General features: G+C 35.0%; 1 protein-coding gene across 4 annotated transcripts in view; it reads left to right on the top strand.

Annotated features, from left to right (window-relative positions):
- The window catches only part of LRP1B (LDL receptor related protein 1B), a 1,954,889-nt gene that overhangs the window by 1,781,215 nt on the left and 146,676 nt on the right, over window positions 1-26,998 (top strand). For all 4 annotated transcript variants that reach the window (XR_012421093.1, XM_005573071.4, XM_015433154.3 and 1 more), the window contains 2 exons: window positions 15,600-15,716; window positions 23,744-23,850. Coding sequence is in view for 3 of the 4 variants with exons in the window: in XM_005573071.4 (XP_005573128.4) it covers window positions 15,600-15,716; window positions 23,744-23,850 (224 nt within the window). In the remaining variant the exon portion in view is untranslated. The remainder of the gene's footprint in view (window positions 1-15,599; window positions 15,717-23,743; window positions 23,851-26,998) is intronic.

Here is a 26,998-nt window from a genome sequence, read left to right as displayed (position 1 = left end):
TACCAGAGGTACAAGGAGGAGTTGGTACCATTCCTTCTGAAACTATTCCAATGAATAGAAAAAGAGGGAATCCTCCCTAACTCATTTTATAAGGCCAACATCATCCTGATACCAAAGCCTGGCAGAGACACAACAAAAAAAGAGAATTTTAGACCAATATCCCTGATGAACATTGATGCAAAAATCCTCAAAAAAATACTGGCAAACCGGATCCAGCAGCACATCAAAAAGCTTATCTGCCGTGATCAAGTGGGCTTCATCCCTGAGATGCAAGGCTGGTTCAACATATGCAAATCAATAAACATAATCCAGCATATAAACAGAACCAAAGACAAAAACCACATGATTATCTCAATAGATGCAGAAAAGGCCTTTGACAAAATTCAACAGCCCTTCATGCTAAAAACGCTCAATAAATTCGGTATTGATGGAACATATCTCAAAATAATAAGAGCTATTTATGACAAGCCCATGGCCAATATCATACTGAATGGGCAAAAACTAGAAGCATTCCCTTTGAAAACTGGCACAAGACAGGGATGCCCTCTCTCACCACTCCTATTCAACATAGTGTTGGAAGTTCTGGCTAGGGCAATCAGGCAAGAGAAAGAAATCAAGGGTATTCAGTTAGGAAAAGAAGAAGTCAAATTGTCCCTGTTTGCAGATGACATGATTGTATATTTAGAAAACCCCATTGTCTCAGCCCAAAATCTCCTTAAGCTGATAAGCAACTTCAGCAAAGTCTCAGGATACAAAATTAATGTGCAAAAATCACAAGCATTCTTATACACCAGTAACAGACAAACAGAGAGCCAAATCAAGAATGAACTTCCATTCACAATTGCTTCAAAGAGAATAAAATACCTAGGAATCCAACTTACAAGGGATGTAAAGGACCTCTTCAAGGAGAACTACAAACCACTGCTCAGTGAAATAAAAGAGGACACAAACAAATGAAAGAACATACCATGCTCATGGATAGGAAGAATCAATATTGTGAAAATGGCCATACTGTTCAAGGTAATTTATAGATTCAATGCCATCCCCATCAAGCTACCAATGAGTTTCTTCACAGAATTGGAAAAAACTGCTTTAAAGTTCATATGAAACCAAAAAAGAGCCCACACTGCCAAGACAATCCTAAATCAAAAGAACAAAGCTGGAGGCATCATGCTACCTGACTTCAAACTATACTACAAGGCTACAGTAACCAAAACAGCATGGTACTGGTACCAAAACAGAGATATAGACCAATGTAACAGAACAGAGTCTTCAGAAATAATACCACACATCTACAGCCATCTGATCTTTGACAAACCTGAGAGAAACAAGAAATGGGGAAAGGATTCCCTATTTAATAAATGGTGCTGGGAAAATTGGCTAGCCATAAGTAGAAAGCTGAAACTGGATCCTTTCCTTACTCCTTATATGAAAATTAATTCAAGATGGATTAGAGACTTAAATGTTAGACCTAATACCATAAAAACCCTAGAAGAAAACCTAGGAAATACCATTCAGGACATAGGAATGGGCAAGGACTTCATGTCTAAAACACCAAAAGCAACGGCAACAAAAGCCAAAATTGACAAATGGAATCTAATTAAACTAAAGAGCTTCTGCACAGCAAAAGAAACTACCATCAGAGTGAACAGGCAACCTACAGAATGGGAGAAAATTTTTGCAATCTACTCATCTGACAAAGGGCTAATATCCAGAACCTACAAAGAACTCAAACAAATTTACAAGAAAAAATCAAACAACCCTATCAAAAAGTGGGCAAAGGATATGAACAGACATTTCTCAAAAGAAGACATTCTTACAGCTAACAGACACATGAAAAAATGCTCATCATCACTGGCCATCAGAGAAATGCAAATCAAAACCACCATGAGATACCATCTCACACTAGTTAGAATGGCAATCATTAAAAAGTCAGGAAACAACAGGTGCTGGAGAGGATGTGGAGAAATAGGAACACTTTTACACTGTTGGTGGGATTGTAAACTAGTTCAACCAGTATGAGAAACAGTATGGCGATTCCTCAAGGATCTAGAACTAGAAGTACCATATGACCCAGCCATCCCATTACTGGATATATACCCAAAGGATTATAAATCATGCTGCTATAAAGACACATGCACACATATGTTTATTGCGGCACTATTCACAATAGCAAAGACTTGGAATCAACCCAAATGTCCATCAGTGACAGACTGGATTAAGAAAATGTGGCACATATACACCATGGAATACTATGCAGCCATAAAACGGATGAGTTTGTGTCCTTTGTAGGGACATGGATGCAGCTGGAAACCATCATTCTCAGCAAACTATCGCAAGAACAGAAAACCAAACACTGCATGTTCTCACTCATAGGTGGGAACTGAACAATGAGATCACTTGGACTCAGGAAGGGGAACATCACACACCAGGGCCTATCATGGGGAAGGGGGGTGGGGGAAGGGATTGCATTGGGAGTTATACCTGACGTAAATGACGAGTTGATGGGTGCAGCACACCAACATGGCACAAGTATACATATGTAACAAAAAAAAAAATGAAAATAAATTTCAGTAACGCAAATTAAATTTAAAAAAAAAGAATGTATACAGAACAAGATAAATATATAAATATTATCAAATACAAAAATGTGGTGAATGTCCCTAAAGAATTGTCTTTTGAAGCAGGTATCCACTTTGTTAACTGTTGATAAAAAGTATTTTATTTCAAAGATTAATTATCTTTCTTATTCAAATTGGAAAAAAAAACACAAACCCATAAATCACAAACTGTAGATAACTATTTAAGGTGTATCTACAAGATAAATATTATACAGCCATAGAAATGACACTTGTCAGGATTTTTAATAACCTAGAAAATATAATTTTTAGTGAAATGTACAAGATATAAAAATTTATTTATAGTCAGAAACATGTCATGGAGCTTGTTCCTGTGTTGTATGGCTATGGGCAATTTGTTTCTACTTTTCTATATTACACCATGTTAAATTTCCCAAAAAGTATATGTTACTTATATAATGGAAATAAGTGCGACTTTCCAAGGAATACACGTCTAATTCAAAGTAAAATGAACACATGGACACAGGCAGGGGAACAACACACACTGGAGCCTGTTGGGGGCTGGGGAGTGGGGTCAGAGAGCATTGGAGCATTAGGAAAAATAGTTAATGCATGCTGGGCTTAATACCTAGGTGATGGGTTGGTAGGTGCAGCAAACCACAGTGGCACACATACATGTACCTGTGTAACAGACCTGCACATCCTGCACGTGTACCCTGGAACTTACAAATATAGATTAGAAAAAACGTTACAAAAGAAATTTTATAGACTTGATAATTAAATGCAGATAATAAAATCAAATCATATATTTGTTTAAAGCACTCTAGAAGTCTTCTAACCTTCCACATTTTTCAGATCGGGCATCTGGTACCCCACAGCATTTCAGTGTCTTTTATGTTTCGAATACTCTTGTGACGTTGAGCAAGTCACCAATACTTGTTATTTGATTGTAAAATGAATGGGATGCTTTACAAAGTTGTAGTGTTATCTATTCACTTAAAACAATGAGGTGGTCAATGTAAAGGACGTAAATCAGTGCTGACAACCAAAATCTCAGAACCTATCACCGCTAAAGAACTTAACTCATGTAACCGAACACCACCAGTTCCCCCAAAAACTATTGAAGTGAAAAATAATAAAATAAATACCTAGGTTCTTCCTCCTAAATTAACACGACTTGATGATAAAGTTGACAGTACAATTCACATCTTTTAATTGTTCAGATACCATTTATTAACTAGCTATTAAATAGTGTTTACTATTACTTAACTCTTATTAGTTACTATTTGTTTTACCAGATATTAAATTAATGCTGCATGTATTTCCCTTCAGTTTTTAGTAGAGTAAACTGAGGCACAAAGAAGATAAATAATAGCCCTATGTTATATGCTAATTGGAGTCAGAACTAGGATTCAAATCAAGTTCCTCCTTTAACTTTTGGGCTCTTTCTACCTTGCTTCACTGCCTCCTGGAAAATCAAAGTCTGAATCTGTCCATCCAAAAATATAAAGTGAATTGAGCAATTGTATGGTGCTTCTGATCAACAGGATCAGACAAGCTAGACAAATATAATCAACTATCTATTTTAAGATATTTTAGTAGATTCACCGTTTAATGTATTTACTTTGCTTTTAAAATAAAACAGAATAAATAGTAGGAAAAATAAAAGAGGCTTATTTTGTTTGTATCTCAGATGGTTAAAGGAGCTTAAGTGGAACTGCTAGAATATTCTACCAGGATCTGTAACAGGGGCTCAAGGGTGACTCTGAAGACCTATCTATCCCTCTGTGTTATTGAGATTTATGTTATGCCTCTGTACTTGTGGTACACAAATGCAAATTTGTTTGTACAACATTACTGTACAATTTGCCAAGACTACAGGCTGATGAAAAGAGAGTGATGAATGGAATAGCAGGGGTTTTGAAGATGACCTAGAGTATATTGGCAAAAGATGAGAGTGTAACTACTTTCCCCTTCCCCTGACTCACTTCATAACCATAAACTTACATCACAAATTTCTAAATAAGAAAAAAATCACAAATTCTTCTCAAGTGCGATAGATGGCATTACAGAATGTAATATGACACTTGCTAAAACTGCATAATGTGAATTCAAAAAATTTCCACTGAATATTACATTGCATTGACATGCAATTTTAAAAATGACATTATTGGAGTCTCTACAGAGCTAGCTTATTATAGATTCACCTCTTTATCAAGAAAATATGTCATTGGCAATTTGTTTTGCTTTATAAGCCTTTCCCTTCTCTATCTGGAAGAATAACATAAAAGTTTTGAAGAATAACAATTCAGAAACAAAACGGAAATGGTTGGATCTCAGTGGGATAAGCTGCAGCTGGCATTGTTATTCCTAACTGCTGGTGCGTCCACATAGCCTGTCCACTTTCCCTAGAAGAACAGGTTGCCCATGTAAGCACTCATTGAGGAATATTACCCTGATGGATGAGAAGTAACATGAAATTAATTTGCAGATTCACCAAAGACTTTACAAAGTAGGGTGACCTGCAACTTTCCAGATAATCAGTATCACTAGATGCTGTAATAGCATATGTCATGTAGAGACTATGCTAAATCAAAGGTGGCTGTACCAGCTCCTGTGGAAGCATGGATTTGAGAATCCCTTTTTAAAATAAAATTGATTCCGACTCTTCTGGCAATAAATGACTGCATTACTCCCATAATTATAAACCAATGAGATAGCCTGGGAATTATGTAAGTCAGCACATACAGATAACAACATTACTATTAGGAGTCTATAATATTTTAAGCAACAGAAATAGCAAGGTGTTCCCATTAGTCAGAATTTGTCTGCAAATTACAGAAACACAACACAAACTAGTGGTAAAATGGAATTTCAGTCTTGATTACAAGGAGTGGATAGAGTAGATGTGGGGCAGAATTTGGATCCAAGTATTCACATATAGTCATTAAATAGCAATCTCATTTTGTTCTCCCTTTATATATATGTCATTACTCTATTGGTGTCTTCTGGGTCACTAGTTCTTAAAATGACCCCTAGAAATGTGAGGTTATGATCCTTACAATCTCAATGGGAAAAAAATAATCTCTTCCAAAATCTATAGGAATGACCTCAAACAACTTTCATTGACCTTCCTAGGTTATCGACAGAAACTTCTAATTGCCTGTTTCTATACCATTTTACTTTTGCGTTCTCCTTAGACACAGAACTTTACCTCTTAGCTTGACATATTGCTATCTAGAAGTTATCACATTTTCCAGCTTCCCTTGTGTTGTCATGTGACTAAGTTCTGAGCATTGAGATAGAAACAGAGAGTTATGTGGGACTTCCAAGAAAATGGTTCAAGGGTAGTTTTCTCAACATGGAAGGGCTTCTTCCTTTGCCCTTCTGTCCCTTTTCCTCTGGCCTGGAAGGTTATGTCTTGAGTTCTAGCAGTCATGGATGGTGGAGCAGAAAGATAGAAATGTCAGTTCCTGAGGATATCACCAGGCCACCATACAGTCCTTGTACTGCCTCCTTGATGACTCTCTAATGTAAAATCATAATGATCAATCACATTTAAGCAGGAAATTACCCTGGACCAACTGTGCTCTAGGGCAGTAGGCAGTAGGCCACACTAGGTCAGGCTGTCCTCCCTTGTGGTAGTGGAAGTAGGAATCCAGAATTAACAGCTTCACCAGGTATGAGAACAGTAGTTTCAAAAAATAAAACAAAAATGAAAGCTGATTAAAACAATAAGAATGGTATATATTTACTAAGTACATATCCACCAAAAAAAAAAAAAAAAAAAAATTGTGCCGGTAAACCCTACAGGCTACAGAAAAGGAGGCAGAGAATATATTCTCCTCATGTCTGCCACCACTTTGGGTGAACCTGTAATCAGTCAAGGAGATTTAGTACATTTGCAAGACAGCATATATGGTTATTTGTTTCCTTATAATGTAAAAAGAGATGTTGAGGAGTGTTTAGAATAAGAGAACAGAATTGTATAAAGTTGATTTAGAAAGAGAAAATAATGACTTCTCTATAAAAGGTCATGCTTTGATAGTTAAGAGATAGTTAACCTGTCTCCCAAGAGAAGATGAGGTCTTCTATAAAAGTTTGCCAGTTCTAACTACATCCTTCTGACTTCATAACGTTATAATCTGGATATCAAAGAAACAAGGAGCTGCCGTGATTGAAGCTTAACTTCATTGTTCCCACAGTTCTTTTCACCTCAGTATTTCCATTACTATATTTATTTATTTATTATTGGTAACCAAAATTATTACCTGTTACCCAACTATTTGTAATCATCATGTTTCCTGAAATAGAAGATGAAAAATCTTAACTACAAAAGAGCAGTAGCAAGAAGGACCAAACATCATATTTCTAATTTCTTAAACCCCAAATTAAAGTCCTCTTCCTAACTTCACTCTAAAATGGTTTTATATATGATATTTTCAAACTAATAGCAAACTTAAAAAAAAAGTAACAAAACGATTTTTCTGGTCAGTTGAATAAAACACATGGCTGATTTACAAGTGGTTTTCACTTTAGAAACAAACATTAATCGTGAAACAGTATATAATTTCAATTTGTTTAGGTAGCTACTGATTTATTAGTTTGCTACATATTTAATATACAACAAAGTTACATATATACACAACAGGCTTTATTTCACATATTCATTGAATAATTGGTGGTTTTCCCCAGTAATATAATACATTTATTTTGACCTCTGCCACAAAGCTAACAAAAAAGAAATCAATGTAGAGTGGGAAACTTACACTCTGTCTCTACAAAAAAATAAAAGAAAATAAATTAGCCAGGCTTGGTGATGTGTGCCTGTAGTCCAGGCTACTTGGGAAGCTGAGATGGGAGGATCACTTGAGTCCAGGAGGTCAAGGTTGCAGTGAGCTATGGTTGCACCACTGCACTCCAGACTAGGTGACAGAGCAAAATACTGTCTCTGGGAAAAAAAAAAAAAAAAAAAAAAAAAAAGTTATATACGAAAGGCCTATATCTAACGTTTTAATTGTTAGATATTAGTGGAAAAAATTGTGATGAATGTTTATTTAGAATGTTTTCAGGAGAAAAAAAAAGTGGTACAGAAAACATGAAAGCATGAAAACATCCTGAAATTGACAGATTAAAATAAAACCTTGGGCACTCCTAAAGAAGATGCAATTTTAGACAATTTATATCCTATAAACTGAATCACATGTATTATAGTTAGGATATATAGGAAAGCACTGGTCTCTACTAAAAGTACAAAAATTAGCCCGGTGTGGTAGCACACACCTGTAGTCCCAGCTACTCAGGAGGCTGAGACAGGAGAATCACTTGAACTCAGGAGGTAGAGGTTGCAGTGGGCTGAGATTGTGTCACTGCACTCCAGCCTGGGTGACAGAACAAGATCCCGTCTCCAAAAACAAACAAAAAAAGATTGCATTCTTTTGAATCCCTGCACTGATCACACAACTTCATCTGGCTCATTCAACCTGCATTTTTACATAAACAACAGGGCAGAGGAAGCAATCGGGTATGCATTTGTCTCAGGTGAACAGAGGGATGATCTTCTGTCCCCGCACCTGTGAAGATAAACACACAGTTTAGACAGCCAGGGTGAAATTCAACGGAACTGTTTTAGAGTAAATATCTTGAGGTGAGAAAGTTGTGAGGGAGGTATGTAGCTTAAAAAACATCCTTGTAGCTATCTTATTTAAGAATGAAATGAAAGGCAGGTTTGCTTGATGTAATTCTCAGCTTGACTTTTCCCTTGTCTTAGTGATTTTAGGGTCCTGAGATTTATTTTCCTTTCACATGTATAGGATATTCATATTCCTCTTTTATTATCATTGAGACTGAATCTCAGCACAGTTCGATCATTTGTTCAATGCTACATGATGAAACAGGGAAGTAGCAACTTGAATCCAGACAGTCTTACTCCAGCCATGGTATGTTTTCTATTACTTTAGAATATGTGCAAAATTTTGAGAATGCCTTAAAACTTACATGATTGATGAGCATAAATAGAATAATTGTTTCATTTTAATTATGAAACAGAATAAAAACATGGTAGCCTCAAATGTCAAATAAATAAATATCTTGAAAAAAATATATGTACTTTTTCTTTTTTCTATTGCTTATAGTTAATTAATATAAAGCATTTAAATTCTGGGGCTTAAATTCTGAGGCTCTAAGGAAGTTTGTTTTTGCTTTTGTTTTGTTTTGTTTTACAGGCAATTCTCTGTAACTCATACTACCTTTCCATGCTGATAATACCTAAGTATTCAGGGACTACATGAATAATATTTTATCGTGGTGTAATTATTTGGGATTTTTAAAACTCCTTGCAATTCTAATAGCAAGGCAATTTTTAATTAAAACAAAATGAAATGCACAGATCTTATTCAGTTTGATGATTTTCTTCTACTGTATACAATATGTAACACACACCCAAAAGAAGTTACAGAAACTTTTCTTCTAGGCAGACACTTCCCTGATGCTCTTTTCAATCAATTTCCCAAACACTCCTCTTCACATCCACTAATTCTTCTATCACCATGGATTAGTTTTGTTTGTATTTGGATTTTATATACATAGATATGATATCCATTATTTTGCTTGTGGCTTTTTCATTTGCATAATGCTGTCAAATATTTTTTAATGCTGTCAAAAATATTTTTGACATATTGTATGTTAAGAATTTAGTTTTTTTATTCTTGGGTAATATTCAATTTTATGAATATATTCCAATTTGAATGATTTAGTAGTTAATAGTTATGATAAGGTTGCTTATCATAATCAGAAAGGTTATAGCAATAACATGTCTTATACAAATTAGTTTTATAAATATTTACTTTTATTTTTATTTGGTGAATACCTACAAGTAAAACTGCTGAGTCACATGGTAGATATGTTTACCTTTATGAAAACCAGCAAGAGAGTCTAGGTCCTCCATATTCTCATAAAAATTAGATATGGCCTTTTTGATTTCAGTAATTCCAGTAAATATATAGTGGTATCTCATTGTAGTTTTTATTTGCATTAGCTCGATGACTAATAATTTTGAGAACCTTTATTTGCTACTCAAATATGTTTTGTGTGTGGGGGGGGAAGTTTCTGTTCAAGTGTTTGCCTGCAAGTGGGTAGGCTTATATTATATACAAATATAAGAATTTTTATGTATTCTGAATAAGTCCTTTCTAAGATATGTATGTGATAAGTCTCATTATTTAATGATATGTCCCTCATCTCTTCAGTTGGTTAATGGTGTCTTTTAAAGACCAAAACATTTTAATTGTGTTGAAGTCAAATTTGTCATTTTTTTTTTTATTTTACTGTGAATGCTTTTTGTTTTGATGCCTTTCCAAGTAACCCTTATCTTTTCCAACATTATAAGAGTATTTTCCTATACTCTAGAAATTTTACATTATGTTTATACTCTCAGATTTTTTTTATGTATGGCAGGGGATGGAGATTTATGCTTTTTTATAGAGATAACCACTTGTTTTAGCAATATTTGTTTTAAAAGACTTGCCTTTCTTCATTAAATTGACTAGAGGCCTTTATCAAAACTCAATTGACATTACTAATTTTTTAATTCATTTTGTCCAATAGTACATTCTTTTGATTACTGTAGCTTTATAGTAAGTCTTACAACCAAGTACTATAAATTCTCCAGCTTAATTTTTCTTTTCCAAGAAATGTTTGATTATTCTACAACCTTTGCATTTCCATGTTTTTCTTTTTTGTTTGTTTGTTTGTTTATTTGTTTTTTACACAGAGTCTCACTCTTGTCACCTAGGCTGGAGTGCAATGGCACGGCATGGCTCACTGTAACCTCTGTCTCCCGAGTTCAAGTGATTCTCCTGCCTCAGCTTCCGAAGTAGCTGGGACTGCAGGCACATGCCACCACACCCAGCTAATTTTCATATTTTTTAGTAGAGACGGGATTTCAATCAGTTGGCCACGCTGATCTCGAACTCCTGACCTTGTGATCCACCAGCCTCGGCCTCCCAAAATGCTGGGATTACAGGCGTGAGCCACTCCCATGCTCAGCCTTTTCCATGTAATTCTACATCAATCTAAACAATCTTATCTATTTCTTAAAAAAAAAAAAAACTTGCTGTAATTTGACATTGATTAAAGTAATTATATATATATATGATTATATATACATAAAACTTTGGAAAAAATGAACATTTTAAACAATTTTCAGTTTTCTAATCCATAAACATGATATGTATCTGCATTTCTTAGGCATTATTCAATTTTTCTCAGCAATGTTTTGTAGTCTTCAGTATAAAGATCATACATAAATTTGGCTAGATTTATGCATAAGCAGGTGTTTTTTCATTGATGCCATTGTCAATTTGTTTCATTTTTGTTTATTGCTAACATATAAAAATACAATTAAATTTATATATTGATCATACATTCTATTACCTTCTTAAATTTACTTATTACTTGCAGTAGTTAGTAGATTCATTTGGGTCTAAAGAGAAATTTAAATTTCATTCCCACTGTTGTTTTCTATTTCACTTCTCCATGTCTTGCTCCCAGAGGCATCCCTAGTGCTAGATTTTTAAATCCCTTTTCAGAAATATCCCATCCGTATGCAAACACCAATAGTATTACATTATACACTACATATAATTCTCTTATTTGAAAGTCTCTCATCTTACCTTTCTGGGAGAATCAAATTTATTACTAGTATCACATATATTATGTGATAATATGTTTAAAATGAAAACAAGTTTCTACATACTATATTTGTTTTCTCCATACTTACTCCATACTTTCTCCAACACTTGAAAAGGGGAGTAATGAGATATTTGAATTTCATTTAACAATATAAACTAATGTAAAACATTATATATTGTGAGCATTTTATATTAACTCCGGAGGTAATATAATGTGGAAATATATATGTTCTGTTTTATATCAGTTTTTTGAGCCAGTGATTTTTAATTCTGGTTTCTCATTGGAATCATAGACTAGCTTTAATGAATACTGATGTCTGGATCATACCCCAGATATTGATTTGATATGGGATATGGTTTGGGCAAAGAGATATTTTAAAGTTCCCCAAGTGATTTTAATGTATAACCAATTTGAGAACCGATGTTTTAGGCCTTACTCATACAGTCCCCCCTCTAAAATGTGTCTGTGTGTGTGTGTGTGTGTGTGTGTGCACGCGTGCACACACACACACACACCTCAAGGGAGGTTTGAAATGCAGAACAATGCTGTGTAGTTTGTATTTGGAATTTTTACAAGTAATTTCATGGATCAAAAAACTTAAATAACCTGGAAACATAAAATTTGTATAACTTTACATAAGGCAATTAATGTTTCCTGCATTACTCTGTCTTCACTCCCCAAAAGGAAATTTTAGCAATGAACTCTAACTTGTTTTTGTCAAGAAATAGGTGCAGATATTTTTAAACACAAACTATGATACAAATGTTTAAATATAGAAAAAAATACAAAAGGGATTTAGGAATAAATTAATTGTCAGTACCAAATACTAACCTTTGGCAGTCAAGGAGAATTGTTATGCTGAGAATTAGTGTTATAAAACTGGATTACATGGGCTATTTTTCTGGTCTAGTCTGATCTTTCTTATTTTCTTACATTCTAAAATTTTAAGACATTATTTAAAAATAGTACAAGTGGCCCGGGAGTGGTGACTCGCACCTGTAATCCCAACACATTGTGAAGCCGAGACAGACGGATCACCTGAGGTCAGAGGTTCACGACCAGCCTGGCCTACATGGCGAAACCCAGTCTCTACTAAAAATACAAAAATTAGCCAGACATGGTGGTGTGCACGTATCATCCTGGCTGCTCGGAAGGCTGAGGCAGGAGAATCACTTGAACCAGGGAAGTGGAGGTTCAGGGAGCCAAGATCACGCCACTGCACTCCATCCTGCAGGATAGAGTGAGACTCCATCTCCAAAAAGAAAAAAAAAATAGTACAAGTAATACATGCAAGGAGTAAATAAGACTAATATTTATACATAGAGCAGTATTTTCAGAGTTTATTTTAACTGGAAAATAAAATAGACATCCAAATTGTTCAGTTCAAAACCTATTTTCAGTAGTCATTCAGTCTAACATATTTCCTGATTGTGTGTAGAATGTTACATTAGAAATTTCGTGAAATTTAGGCCAAATTTTTAACCTAAAGTTAAACATAACACAGACAAGGTGGATATAATATAAGACAGAAAACATTGCACCTGACATAAGTTACATTCTGAATAATTATTAGCAGGCAGGAAGGAACGGAAGAAGAGAAATTCAGACAACACTTTTTTTTTTTTAAGTAGAAAAACGCATTTGAAATCTATCATAAGAATTTTTCTAATAAAATGTTGTTGAAGCTGGAGCTGGATATAAATTCCTCCTTTGCCATTTAACATATTTGTGAGATTGGACAAATTAAGTGTTTTGAGAGTTATTTTCCTCATATGTTTAAATACATATAATAATACTTCTTAAAAATATTATGAGGATTAGATGTGATCCTGTGTATGAAAATGCTTAGTCAAGAGTTAGGGTGGATCCTCAATAGATGTTCAGTATTTAATTTTCGTAAGTATACCTAAGTCACTTTTGCTTTCTTTTTTTTTATTATTATTATTATACTTCAAGTTCTAAGGTACATGTGTACAATGTGCAAGTTTGTTACATATGTATACATGTGCCATGTTGGTGTGCTGCACCCATTAACTCGTCATTTACATTAGGTATTTCTCCTAATGCTATCCCTCCCCCTTCCCCCTACCCCACAACAGGCCCTGGTGTGTGACGTTCCCCGCCCCGTGTCCATGTGTTCTCATTGTTCAATTCCCACCTATGAGTGAGAATATGCGGTGTTTGGTTTTCTGTCCTTGTGATAGTTTGCTCAGAATGATGGTTTCCAGCTTTGTCCATGTCCCTACAAAGGATATGAAGTCGTCCTTTTTTGTGGCTACATAGTGTTCCATGTTGTATATGTGCCACATTTTCTTAATCCAGTCTACCATTGATGGACATATGGGTTGGTTCCAAGTCTTTGCTATTGTGAATAGTGCCGCAATAAACATTACATGTGCATGTGTCTTTATAGCAGCATGATTTATAATCCTTTGGGTATATACCCAGTAATATGATCACTGGGTAAACTGGTATTTCTAGTTCTAGATCCTTGAGGAATCACCACACTGTCTTCCACAATGGTTGAACTAGTTTACAGTCCCAGCAACAGTGTAAAAGTGTTCCTATTTCTCCACAACCTCTCCAGCACCTGTTGTTTCCTGACTTTTTAATGATTGCCATTCTAACTGGTGTGAGATGGTATCTCATGGTGGTTTTGATTTGCATTTCTCTGATGGCCAGTGATGATGAGCATTTTTTAATGTGTCTGTTGGCTGCATATATGTCTTCTTTTGAGAAGTGTGTTCATATCCTTTGCCCACTTTTTGATGGGGTTGATTTTCTTGTAAATTTGTTTAAGTTATTTATAGATGCTGGATATTAGCCCTTTGTCAGATGGGTAGGTTGCAAAAGTTTTCTCCCATTCTGTAGGTTGTGTGTTCGCTCTGATGGTAGTTATTTTATTTTATTTTATTTTTTTCTGTGCAGAACCTCTTTAGTTTAATTAGATCCCATCCAAGGAAAACTACAAACCACTGGTCAACAAAGTAAAAGAGGACACAAACAAATAAAAGAACATCCCTACTCATGGATGGGAAGAATCACTTTGTTTTTTTAATGTATTTGAGTCTGAATTCTATAAGTTGCATTTTAAAGTAAAGCGTAAGAACCACCACCAATAACTTACCCACTCCTTTAGCTGATTTGTTTTACTAGTCTGAGACTGGAAGCACTTCACTGTCCATCTCTAGTATGGATGATAAGGAGTTTATCTGAGTACATGAAAGAGAAATGTGTTCTAGATTGTGTATTGAGGCTTATAATTTTATCATTTTAATGTTATTTAATTCATAATTTTGTTACTCCAGAATCTTGCTATTCAGTGTGTTTCATAGACAAAAGGCAATATTATTGCCAGCTAGCTCGTTAGAAACCCAGACCTACTGAATCTCAATTTCCATTTTAGCAAAATTCCCAAATGACTTATATGTATGCACATTAAGGTTTGATGGAGCACTGTTTTAGCTATAAATAGTTCAATATTATAGTTTTAATACATATGATTTAAACTTTAAATAAATTCTTATTACATGCTTTCTGATTCTAGCTGATATACATGTAAGTTACATTTGTTGTAAATAGCACTAGATCAGGAGTAGAAGCACACTTCTTTTATATTGGCTGTGCCATTTAATGATAGTGAAAATGTATTAAGTTCCTAAATTTCCAAAAGTTTTTATTTCACCATCTGTAAAGTGAAAGGCTAGTTAATACTTTTCCTGGTACTCAGTGGAATTGTTTAAAGGTTCATGTGAGATGGCCCATAATTAATATTCAAACTCTATACACATATGAAACATTATGATAACCAATGAGTTTGTGAATGGGCAGTGGCCAGGATTTAGAAAGAGCAGCTAATCACAGATCGATTATAAATAAGAGCTCCTTAGGGAGAAACACAAGATGACAACCGTAGAATTGTAATAATAACCATATATTTTGTTGCTTTATAGCAGAAATACAGGGTGGAGAAGAGAGGATGTGTCCTAAATGAAAGGACAACTGTCCAAAGTGCTGGGATTACAGGCATGAGCCACCATGCCCGGCCAATTTTGATTTTTTGAAAACTGATTTGTGTTGACTTTGCTTGGATGGTCCAATCGGTTTCTTCCTAATTAGCTCACAGTGAAAGCATGAACAATAACAACATAAAACAAGGCCAAAAAATAGATTTTCCTTAGCACTTGCCTTCAATTTTTCCTAAGGATGCTTCTTAGTAACTGAATTAAGGAAACATTATATGCCATGGACTTGTCATGGCAGTCAGGACATTGTGAGGGATGTCTTCATGGAAATCTACAATGCAAACTCTGGTTCCTTCCATTACAGATAAAAAGACTTGTGGACCTCATGAATTCCAGTGTAAAAACAACAACTGTATTCCAGATCACTGGCGGTGTGATAGCCAAAATGACTGCAGTGATAACTCAGATGAAGAAAACTGTAGTAAGTAACTCTTCCTAATAATGTTATGAGCTTGACAGCCCATTCCATAAGCAGGATGGCAATTTTTAATTCTGTTAAGGTATAAATTTGAACCTATCTGTCTTATGGCTCACATTTTTATACATATATTCACATTTGGATGAGAATATTCAGACTACATTGACCTGAATCTCAAATGGTAGAATTATCGAAATACTTATCCTGAGAGTTATTTTGTTACAGTTCTCATAATTGGTAGGAAACTATCATGAGGTTTAATGCAAACCCTTAGTAGGCAATGAAGGAAACCATTGATGCAAGTTCACACAATGAGCTGAATGATGTGGAGTCACTGTAAAACATCTCATTCTTTAACAAATGGTAGTCATTTCATTTCAGTCTCAAATCCTTTTACATTACAAATTCACCCATGAGCATATTTCAGTGAAATATCACTTATTCTCTCTAGGGTAGTCAACACCTTATATATTCAGGATGCATTTCTCTGAAAATAGAATAACACTATTGTTACCATCTGTCTTCTCCATTTTTATATAATACATTTAAAAATAATAATTATCCCAAAATTTTACTTTCTGAAGAGTATGGCAGTTATATAAAATTGTGACAGTATCTCCAGATTGTAGCATTTATTTCAGAATATATATATATATACTGAAATACATATACTGAGACCTTAAATACTGAGACCAAAAAATACGTATGTATTTTTTGAGACAAAGTCTCACTCTGTTGCTCAGGCTGGAGAGCAGTGGCATGATCACAACTTACTGTAGCCTTGATCTCCCAGGATCAGGTGTTCCTCCCACCTCAGCCTTCCAGCTGCGACTATGGAAGCATGCCACCACACCTGGCTAGTTTTCTTTTCTTTATAATTTGTAGAGATGGGATCTTGCCATGTTGTCCAGGCTGATCGCTAACTCTTGGGCCCAGGCGATAAACCCCGGCCTCCCAATGTGTGCGGATTAAAGGCGTGAGCTGGCCACATTCGGTCTGAGTATATTTCTTATTGGCACTTTTATACACTGTCATTTAAACAAAGAAAGCTACACAAGCATGTTTAAAATAACATAATAATCAAATTCCATTTATTAAATATTTATGTCTGGTACTTCCAAGAAGACTTAATGCAGATTAATAATGATAGTGTCTATTCTTGCAGACATCTCATTGGACTAAGAGCATTCATTTCCCCAGAGGCAGAAGACTAAATCTACATAGGAATACGTTATATGAAAGCATATAATTAGTAGAGTGAAAGCCTGAATAAACCACTCAGATATTTGGCTTGCAAAGTACCAACTAATGTTTTGGATAACTTTCACAACTTAATCTGACCTGTCTTTGGGAATGAAGTATATTAAACATGAAATCTCCGGATTATTGTGATTATAGAATATCCTGCATATAGAAACTTTTATAACTCCCTCTTTACATACATATCTTCTAACAGGTCATAGTCTTTAGAAAGATAAAGAGCACTGCAGAGAGTCAATAGAGTTTTAGATTTCTCTAAACACCAGTTTTTAAAAACTATGTATGGAAGTTCTCTGATCCACTTAATGATTAAAGTAAAATTCTGATGGGGTGGAGCTGGTAGGGATAGAAGCATAAATATAAAAAATCCCCCCACAATTATGCATATACTTTCTGCTTATTTATGAACCAGAACTTAAGTGTACAAATGTCTACTTAGATTTTTTCTTGATATATTTGGTGTTAATCATCAATAAGGTAACTGAGAGCAAATGCCTTATAATGGAAGGATGTTGAAAGCAGAAGAGGGTGGATGAGAGGCCAACTCTGAAGACATGTCTTGGAGAACTTTTATTCAGGGGGTGGTTGAATCTATGTGAGAAGTTAGCCTACTTTTATAATAAGAAAAACAGGAGAAGAAGAAAGGGCTCACCTGCTTCTGAGTCTGCTGGGTTTTTCTAAGTGGCTGAATATCATTGTACTGACATCTAAAAGTCAGCCTTTGGCACAAGAAAGCAAGGAGAAAGAACATTGACTCTTACTCTCGCTTGTCACTGTGGAAACTCAGTGATAAATCACTGTAGCCACAGTGTCCTTAAGAAAAAGTGAGGGAAGTGGTTGCAGTATCAAGCATTTCAGTATAAAATACCCAATTATGTGTGGTTCTCTTTTAGTGTCTGTTCACTCTGAGCTTGTTGACTAAGGCAAGTCATATTGATGAAGTTGCAGAGGAGAGATGACAGTGAACAAGAATGAAGCATTTTACAGTTGTAATATGGAAGAGTAGTAGGCATATATGGGACAAGTATAAGAGTATGTTCACATTTTACACATGTAAGAGGAGTGTCAGAGTATGTTAGGGCAAATATGAAAGTATATTCACATGTTTTGAACATGTAAGAGTATGTAAGAGGTTGGATCCAGGGGTCTAGATAATTGAATAGGATTTCAAGAGGCTATTTTGAATAGGCCAGAAGAAATGGGAAGCTTTCGACATTGACAATAGTTCTACATAGGCAGACATTTAGTCAATAAAGAATGAGAAAATAATTCAGTTATATATTTGGGGAGCACCAAAATATTAGTCACATTGAAACAAGCCTTAGAAGAAAATACTATTGCTGTACTAAAATCTATCAAGATATTTACAATTGTTATCTATTAAAATAATTGTAAACACACACACACACACACACACACACACACACACACACACGCGCACATCGCTGTCCTAAAATATTAGGTATGTGGTATATGTTGTCCTATTTTCTAAATAGTATTGATCAATGTTATGCACTTTGATTCATGTTTGGCAGTTATTGTTAGCTATTATTAAGTAGTGAAACATATCACAGACATATAAATCAACCTAGATCATCATGTGTCGCTTAACAGTGGGGATGCATTTTGAGAAATTTGTCACTAGACAATTTTGTCATTGTGTGAACAGCATCAAGTGTACTTACACAAACATAGATGGTACAGACTACTACACACCTAAACTATATGGTTCAGCTAATTGCTTGTAGGCTACAAACCTATACAGCATGTTACTGTACTGAATACTATAGGGAATTGTAACACAATGGTATGTATTTGCCTATCTAAACATTAAAAAATTATAATTTATGACACCACCACTGTATGTTGTTGGAAACGTTATTATGTAACACAAAACTGTAGCTGAAAAATAACAGCAACATAATTTAGAGTCACTTTTGGTCTTCTTTGTTTATGAATCTGATTTCATGCATTTACTTTTTAAATTGTGTTGGAGATAGTCCACTGATAGAGATGGGAAGAGTTCAAATAGTAGTGGGGCAATTAACTGCCAACTACATTTTAAACTTAATATGCTTTCTATATTTTTATATTTACATAGGATAATTAGTTCATTGTCATTTTATCATCCTCTGCTTATCATTTCCCTCGTTAAGTGTTCAGCAGGGACACTGCTTGAACAATTTTTTCTGCTCTTCAAAACAAGAAAATCTCATTGTCATTGGAGTTATTTTGTAATCTGGATCAGAAGTTTGGAAATAATTGAGAAATCTCAACATCTTACTATCTTTAGCAACAAAAAATAAAATACGTCATATATGCCATATACATTACTGATTTACAAAATAAATAACTTTATATCCTTACATTATTAAGAAGTAACTAAAAATCCAATCGATTTTAAAATAACAAGTAATTTAAAATTTAGGTTTACATAGACAAGCTGCTTCTACCTTATTTGAATTTCTAGTGCTTTCACACTGAATTTCTATCAGAAGATTATTTGTATAGAGTGTAAGTTATACTAATTGTATTCTAAAAATTCTTGTCAAATGCTAACATTGACATTCATATAACTTTTGAATTTATCACCAAGAGTTTTTAAGATAGTAGAGAAACTGAAGTCCAAGTCTTTCTGCTCTGCCATTTACTCTATGGTGTTGAAAGCCACTTTTATTTCCAGAACATGATTTTCTTCAGTTTTGTGTAAAATGAATTCCAAAGCTCTTTTCAATTCTGTGGCTGTATGTTTTTGCCTCCATCAGTAATCAGTATTGAAGTAAATAATCAGTCTATATGATGCCCCTGTATTTTGTTCTATTTTCTTTTTTTTTGAGAGGGAGTCTCACTTTGTTGCCCAGGGTGGAGTATAGTGGTGCTGGTGCAATCTTGACTCACTGCAACCTCCATCTCCTGGGTTCAAGTGATTCTCCTGCCTCAGCTCCCAAGTAGCTGGAATTACAGGTGTGCGTGGTGGTGCCGAGCTAATTTTTGTATTTTTAGTGGAGAAGGGGTTTCACCATGTTGGCCAGACTGGTCTCAAACTCCTGACCTCAGGTTATCTGCCCACCTCAACCTCCCAAAATGTTGAGATTACAGGCTTGAGCCACCGCACTTGGCCCTTTATATTTTATTTTATTATTTTATTTTTTTTTTTGAGACGGAGTCTCACTCTGTCGCCCAGGCTGAAGTGCAGTGGCCGGATCTCAGCTCACTGCAAGCTCCGCCTCCCGGGTTCACGCCATTCTCCTGCCTCAGCCTCCCGAGTAGCTGGGACTACAGGCGCCCGCCACCTCGCCCGGCTAGTTTTTTTTTTTTTTGTATTTTTAGTAGAGACGGGGTTTCACCGTGTTAGCCAGGATGGTCTCGATCTCCTGACCTCGTGATCCACCCGTCTCGGCCTCCCAAAGTGCTGGGATTACAGGCTTGAGCCACCGCGCCCGGCCTATATTTTATTCTTATTGAAGAATCCCAATTAGCCTTCTGAAACATGGAAAGCATACCCTGCAAAAGCTTCTTGGTTGCCAATCTGGCTTGTCTAGATGAAGTTTATGGAAAACCTGGCTAATTGTTCACATGTGGAGTTCCTCATCTACCCTTGGTCCAGGAATATAGGTAATATCAGAGAAAAATTAGCATGAAAATAGCATTTTAGAAATACAGGGGAAAATGTCACATCCAATTTTATTTTTCAGATGGGTTAGCTTTTACTACAGTCATTTTATTGTTGTTCTTCTCTTTCACAAGAAAAATAGTATCATGATAAAGTCTGAAAATTGGTCTTTTACTTTATCCAAAAAAGATCAAAGGTAAGATAAGCAATAAGGAAAAATTCCTTAGGACTTTCCGTGATGACTAAATTACATTTCCCTCAAGAGATTTTCTTTTTGAGCTATCTAGTGGCAAAAGATTCTGAGGTATATGAATGATGGTTAGAAATAGACTCGGTACCCTATTCCTTGATGGTATTTGTGTATGTATAAAAAATTCATGATTATTATTCAGAAGTAGATTTGCTGGCATTTTTAAAAACATGATAGAAACATGTGGAATTTCCACTTTCCCTGGAAAAGCTTTTCCCAGCAAATCTCTCAGCCTCTCTACTGCCATTTTGAAGCAGAATAATTAATAATGTTAGGACAAAGTCTCTAGAAAATGAGCATTCTGTGGAACTCTTGGGTAAATGCTTTCAACTACTGGCTTGATAACTTTTTTAACCTACATCAACAACTTTCAACTCTTTGTATAGCAAAGTGTGTCAAGGCCTGTGAAGCCTTTGCTGTTTAGCATATGATGAGCACACTTACTTTTAAATAGGATAAAGGCAAATTAGAACATTAGAGGAAGAATTAGTCCCATTCTACAACTCCCAATTCTATGAAATTAGATGTTTCTTCTGCTGTTTTTAAACATGTAAGTACGATATATTTTAAATTTACACTTTCTTTATTCTTTTCATTAAAACAATTTTGGCTGTTATTTTCCGTTGTTAAATAAATTGAACATATTTCACTATAATTTATTTCCTCTGAGAATAAAACTGCATGTGTCTGCAACCAGGAGGGCAAAATGGCTTCAGTATGGAATGATGATAAGAGCATATGAGTTTTCTCTTGTTTTTATTAATAAAATAGATATTGCTAGCCATGTGCCTTAGATAAGTCACTTGACTTCCCAGGCCTTTAATGTTAATCTCTGTAATATGTGGACACTTATTTTTTCCTCAGTTGTATGGGAAGCAATGATATAGCCTACTAGGAAAAAGTACAGGCCCTGGTATCAGGTTGTCTTGATTCAAGTACAATTAATAGCTCTTCTGCACGCTCAGTGATTTGAAGTACGTTACTTATTATCTCTGTGCCTCAATTTACGCATCTAAAACGGGGTGCAAGTATAGCACATTCCTTAGAGCGTTGTTATAAAAATTCATTGCTGAGTTAATTCAAGTACGTTTCATTAACTTTACCTAGTACTTAACAAGAAATAAGCAATTGGTAGAGGATAATTATTATTATTGTTATAATAAATAATATTAGTATTAATAGTTATTTTTAAGATGAAAGCATAATCTATGTGAATACCTTTTAAAAGCAAAAAGGGAAATTTCTTTTGTCACATCTACTAAACAAAGGAGTGTAGGGACATGAGAAGATTATCCATTTAAGGGCATTTTCCCATTCTATCAAATGGCACCTTGTCTTATACCTTGAAGGTCTTGTTTTAAACTAAACTAAGTAGCAGAGTAGAATGAAATGCTTGCTGTCACACACTGCTTTTTCTATAGTTCTTCCAGTCCAACGTTCTGAAAGGGTTTCTTTTCTTTCTTTTTTCTTTTTTTTTTTTTTTTTTTTTAGGCAGAATCTTGCTTTATTGTCCAGGCTGGAGTGCAGTGGCACGATCTTAGCTTACTGCAGCCTGTGTCTCCCAGATTCAAGCAATTATCCCACCTCAGCCTCCCAAGTAGCTGGGATTACAGGTGCCTACCACCAAGTCAGGCTAATTTTTGTATCTTTAGTAGAGTCGGGTTTTGCCATATTGGCCAGGCTGGTCTTGAATTCCTGACCTCAACTGATCTGCCTGCCTCGGCCTCCCAAGAGCTGGGATTACAGGCATGAGCCGCCGTGCCTGCCTCTGAAAGGGTTTCTTTATATAGAAATGTAGGAGCCCCCATGATACCAAACCATCAAGATGTTACTCTCTATGTAGAAACCAAGGGATCGTGTAGAGCAAAATCCAAATACAGACTGATTCACTCACAATCTTTGTGCAGAAAATCAGGCATCATATGGATATTCCTTAAACTTAATGTCTGTTAGTTATTGCTTCTTGACCCAGTAAGAATATTATTATGTGTGATAGAGCTGCAAATACAAGGAATGAATAGAGAAAACAAGAAGTCTTTCATCATGTAAGATATCAGTCCTGTTTAGAGAACAAAAATGAAAAAAGAGATGATATCCAGCAGTCATATTGGTTACTTGTAAGAATGAATTTCTAAAATCCTACTTCATTTTCCAGATGAAACATATTCCAATAGGAATTAAGCCAAGTAGTAAGTCATTAGTATTTGGCTTATGCCTTATGTGGAATATGGGACAGCATAATTAAATCAATAACTGCTAAATTATCTAAATTGACAGGCAAGTGATATAGGGCACAATAAACAATGGCATAAACAAGTGCAGTTTTTAAAGAAGAATCTTACAAACTAGCTTTGTGTAATATTATCCCTATATACTCTTCTTGTTCCAGGAACTCCAGATTTTCTGGGAACAAAATTGAATAATTAGAATGTTTTTAGAATACATAATAAAAAGTCAAATACAAAGGCTAGACTAACTGCCCAGTTAATAATAAGCAGTCCCATAGGTACAGAGAGTCACAAAATGTCATACTTACTTAAAGTAAATACGTAGAATGACATAGAACTCCAACAACTAAAAAGGATCATTGTTATAGTATGACAATAGGTACATTTTCAGGCTTTTAATTTTACTTTGCTGATTTATTTTTATTAAACAGTAGAACATTTATCTTTGATCCAACTTGTTTTGGTCATGCCATTTTGTACTCATGATTTTAAAATAAATTTGAAAAATTATTATATTATGTACCATAGATACTTCATGAGACTTTTCCTAAACAATATGTTGGTTCTGTTTGACTAACCTCTTTTTTATTTCTTTAATGCTACTTCATGTCATATGTCATAAATTTTACAATGCCCTTGCATATAATAGAATAACCCTGTGCTGTTTTTCTGTCCCCAGAGCCACAGACATGTACATTGAAAGATTTCCTCTGTGCCAATGGGGACTGTGTTTCTTCAAGGTTCTGGTGTGATGGAGATTTTGACTGTGCAGATGGCTCTGATGAGGTAGGCATTTTTGTAAAATCAAAAAGAAAGCAGTTATTTAGAATCACATTTGTAATTATTATTACTCAGTCCAGTAAGTGCGGCAAGGACAGCTCAGAAATACACTTTACTCCTGACACACTGAGATAAGTATTATATCCGTGTGCTGGGCTGCACATCCCCAGCACAGGGAATAGCTCTTGTGCTGCTATTGACAGTTAATTTTATAGTCTGTTTTACCTCAACTGGTGAATAGCTGGGTTGGGAATAGGATGTTTGAAAACCCTATTCCCTATAGCTGATGCCCCTGCCATCTGTGAATTAGTTCATAAATTTACTGCAGTATTTATAGTCAGGACTAATATTTTTATGCATTTTAAACAGTTTCTTCTCCCCAGTCTCTTTCTTCAATAGTTATAGTCTTACAGACATCGATGTGGGTCATCAATTTTCATGAAACCACATGTTGAGCTTTGCTTCCGTGATGAATCACAATCCATTTATAATAAGGCCTATGTACACACAGCTTTAAGTGAAAAAGTTTACAATTTCTGTGGAAAATTCTATGAACTTAGTCTGTGCTAACATTTATAATACTTCATACGATTTGTTATTTATGAATTTATGTCCTTATGTTTCAGATATTAATTACTCCATGATGCTTTAAAAATAATAAACAACCCATGATTACATATATTTTTCTCAGTCAAATCTAAAAGGAACCCAGCTCTGATATCCCAGTATCAGTGATTTCACATAGATAATATCAGAAACACAAGGTTTGCACAATCAATTCCAGTAAGAAGTGAAGGAAAAAGAGTTCTGGCCGGGTGTGGTGGCTCACACCTGTAATCCCAGCACTTTGGGAGGCTGAGGCGGGCGGATCATGAGATCAGGAGGTCGAGACCATCCTGGCCAACATGGTGAAACCCCATCTCTACTAAAATACAAAAAAATTAGCTGGGCATGATGGTGCACGCCTATAGTCCCAGCTAATTGGGAGACTGAGGGAGGGGAATCGCTTGAACCTGGGAGGCAGAGATTGCAGCGAGCTGAGATCGTGCCACTGCACTCCAGCATGGTGACAGAGCGAGACTCCACCTCAAAAAAATAAAAAAATATATATTGTTCCACAGCATACATCATGTATCCTGTATTGCAATGATTCCCTAAAGCTCTGCTGCTCTGGTTGAGAAGCATATGTACTCACCTCTTATTAATGCCCTCCCACTGACCATAGACTTGGCCAGAGGATTTTTGCTGCAGCTCTGGAGGTTTCTGTGTTTCAGTTCCCAATTCCCTAGATATCCACTGATTTCCTGCCTCTGGGGGAGACACTACAGGTTTCTGCTCTTTACAGAATTTATGCAAACTAGGTCTCTTCCCACCCTGAGGCATTCCCTATAGGACTGGACAATTCTCCCTTCTCTCACCTTTTTGAAAAGTCACAATAACCACATTCAACAGCCTATATTTTGAAAACAAACACGTGTAATTTCTCACCTGAGGGCTAGCAAAACCTAAGTCTCAAGGATGAGAAGGTCACTCAAGAGAAAAAGTTGAAAAATACAGCGCTTCTAGTCATAGAGCTCTTCACAAAATAAAAGTCAAACCATTTTTTTTTTTAACACAAAGGAGAGTTACATTTTTTTACATTTACCAGCCACATATTTACCTAACATTCATACATTTGAAAATTACATTAAACTTTTCTAAGGCAGAAAAACACACTTTAATTAAACTCATCCATGAAAATATCTTGGCTTTGGTTTTATTTAATATGTAGAACCAATCTGGGTAATATGTAAAACATCAAGAGGTGGGGATATATTGCTTAAGGCTTATATATTTATCTTGAATCATATTCACAAGATGTGCAAAGTGTTTATACAGAATCGAATACTACTTCTTTAAAATCTTATTCATGTAAAAGTAGATATCCTTATTACCATGTCTCTCATCCCATAAGTTGGTGAACACAATGATTTGATGGTTAAATATATATCCATATATCCAGACATTTGCATGATAAGGCTCAGAAGAAATGAAATTTATTGTAGTAAAGTCATTTTTCTCTATATTTATAGATGTTTAGTGCAGTCTATATGTAATGAAGTAGCTAACACTATTGGTAGTTGATTTCTATCTTTTTTTTTACCATCTAGACAAAAAAAAGACTGAACAAATGGCTAGAAAGCAGAATTACACACAGAATACTCTCACATTAAGAACAAAAATTGAGAGAATTGTGAAGATAAGTTTCTGTATGAATGAAACTGATAATATTAGCTTGTTAATAACAAAAAAATAAGAAGTTTAAAAAGTTGGTTCAATCTAATTGTATAGCAAGTATTTATCTCTGTGGTACACACAAAGAATGATTATTTAAAGTGATTTTAAATTATAATATTTTTCCTCTACATTTAGCATAATAGGTTGTAAGAACAAAAAAGCAAAGAAATCTTAAACTGCATTCATAGACTTACCGTTAATAATAATAGTGGTTCTGCTAATTTGAAACATGTAGGGAAGTTCAAATGCTTATTTATGTCAATGTCATTAGAACTCAAAATTTAAAAGTAAAAGAAAGGAGATATAAATGTAGAAACAAAAAGTTAAGTAAAAATCCTCTCTTATTAAATCCGAAAGTATCTTTATAAGATCTTGATTAATCTTTCTCTTTCTAAAAATATGTGATTTCTACTTCTGCCAGTGAAAAGTCCTAGAACCGATTATAAACCAATGGTAATGACTATCCTGAAATTCACCAAGTGGTCTCTAAATACCATTTTCCAATTAAAGGAAAGAAGACTCCTTTGAGATATGCCTAATTTTAGGTCTGAGAAAATAAATGGACAAGATGAGCTGCTAACATCTGAGATTATTAAGAGAGTGTACAAAGTGCACAAGAACAAACTTAAAGGAACTTCTACTGACAAAAGGGACAATTTGAGCATTAGAAAGAAAAATGACTGGAAGGGATTAAAACCCACACATACACACACATACACACACACAATGTATAAAAATCAATGAGTTCACAACAATATTTTTAAAAGCAAAAGCTCATTAGTCACTTTGGAGGTTGCAAAGGTAACAACATTTTTAGGATGCAATTAGTCAAATTCAGAATGTGAACTATTCTATAGTATAACTGACCTGTTTTCTT

This window comes from Macaca fascicularis, chromosome 12, assembly GCF_037993035.2.
Source record: "Macaca fascicularis isolate 582-1 chromosome 12, T2T-MFA8v1.1".
NCBI classification, from domain to species: Eukaryota; Metazoa; Chordata; class Mammalia; order Primates; family Cercopithecidae; genus Macaca; species Macaca fascicularis.
Note: the sequence above shows the minus strand (reverse complement) of the source record. Positions and strands in the feature narration are given on the sequence as shown.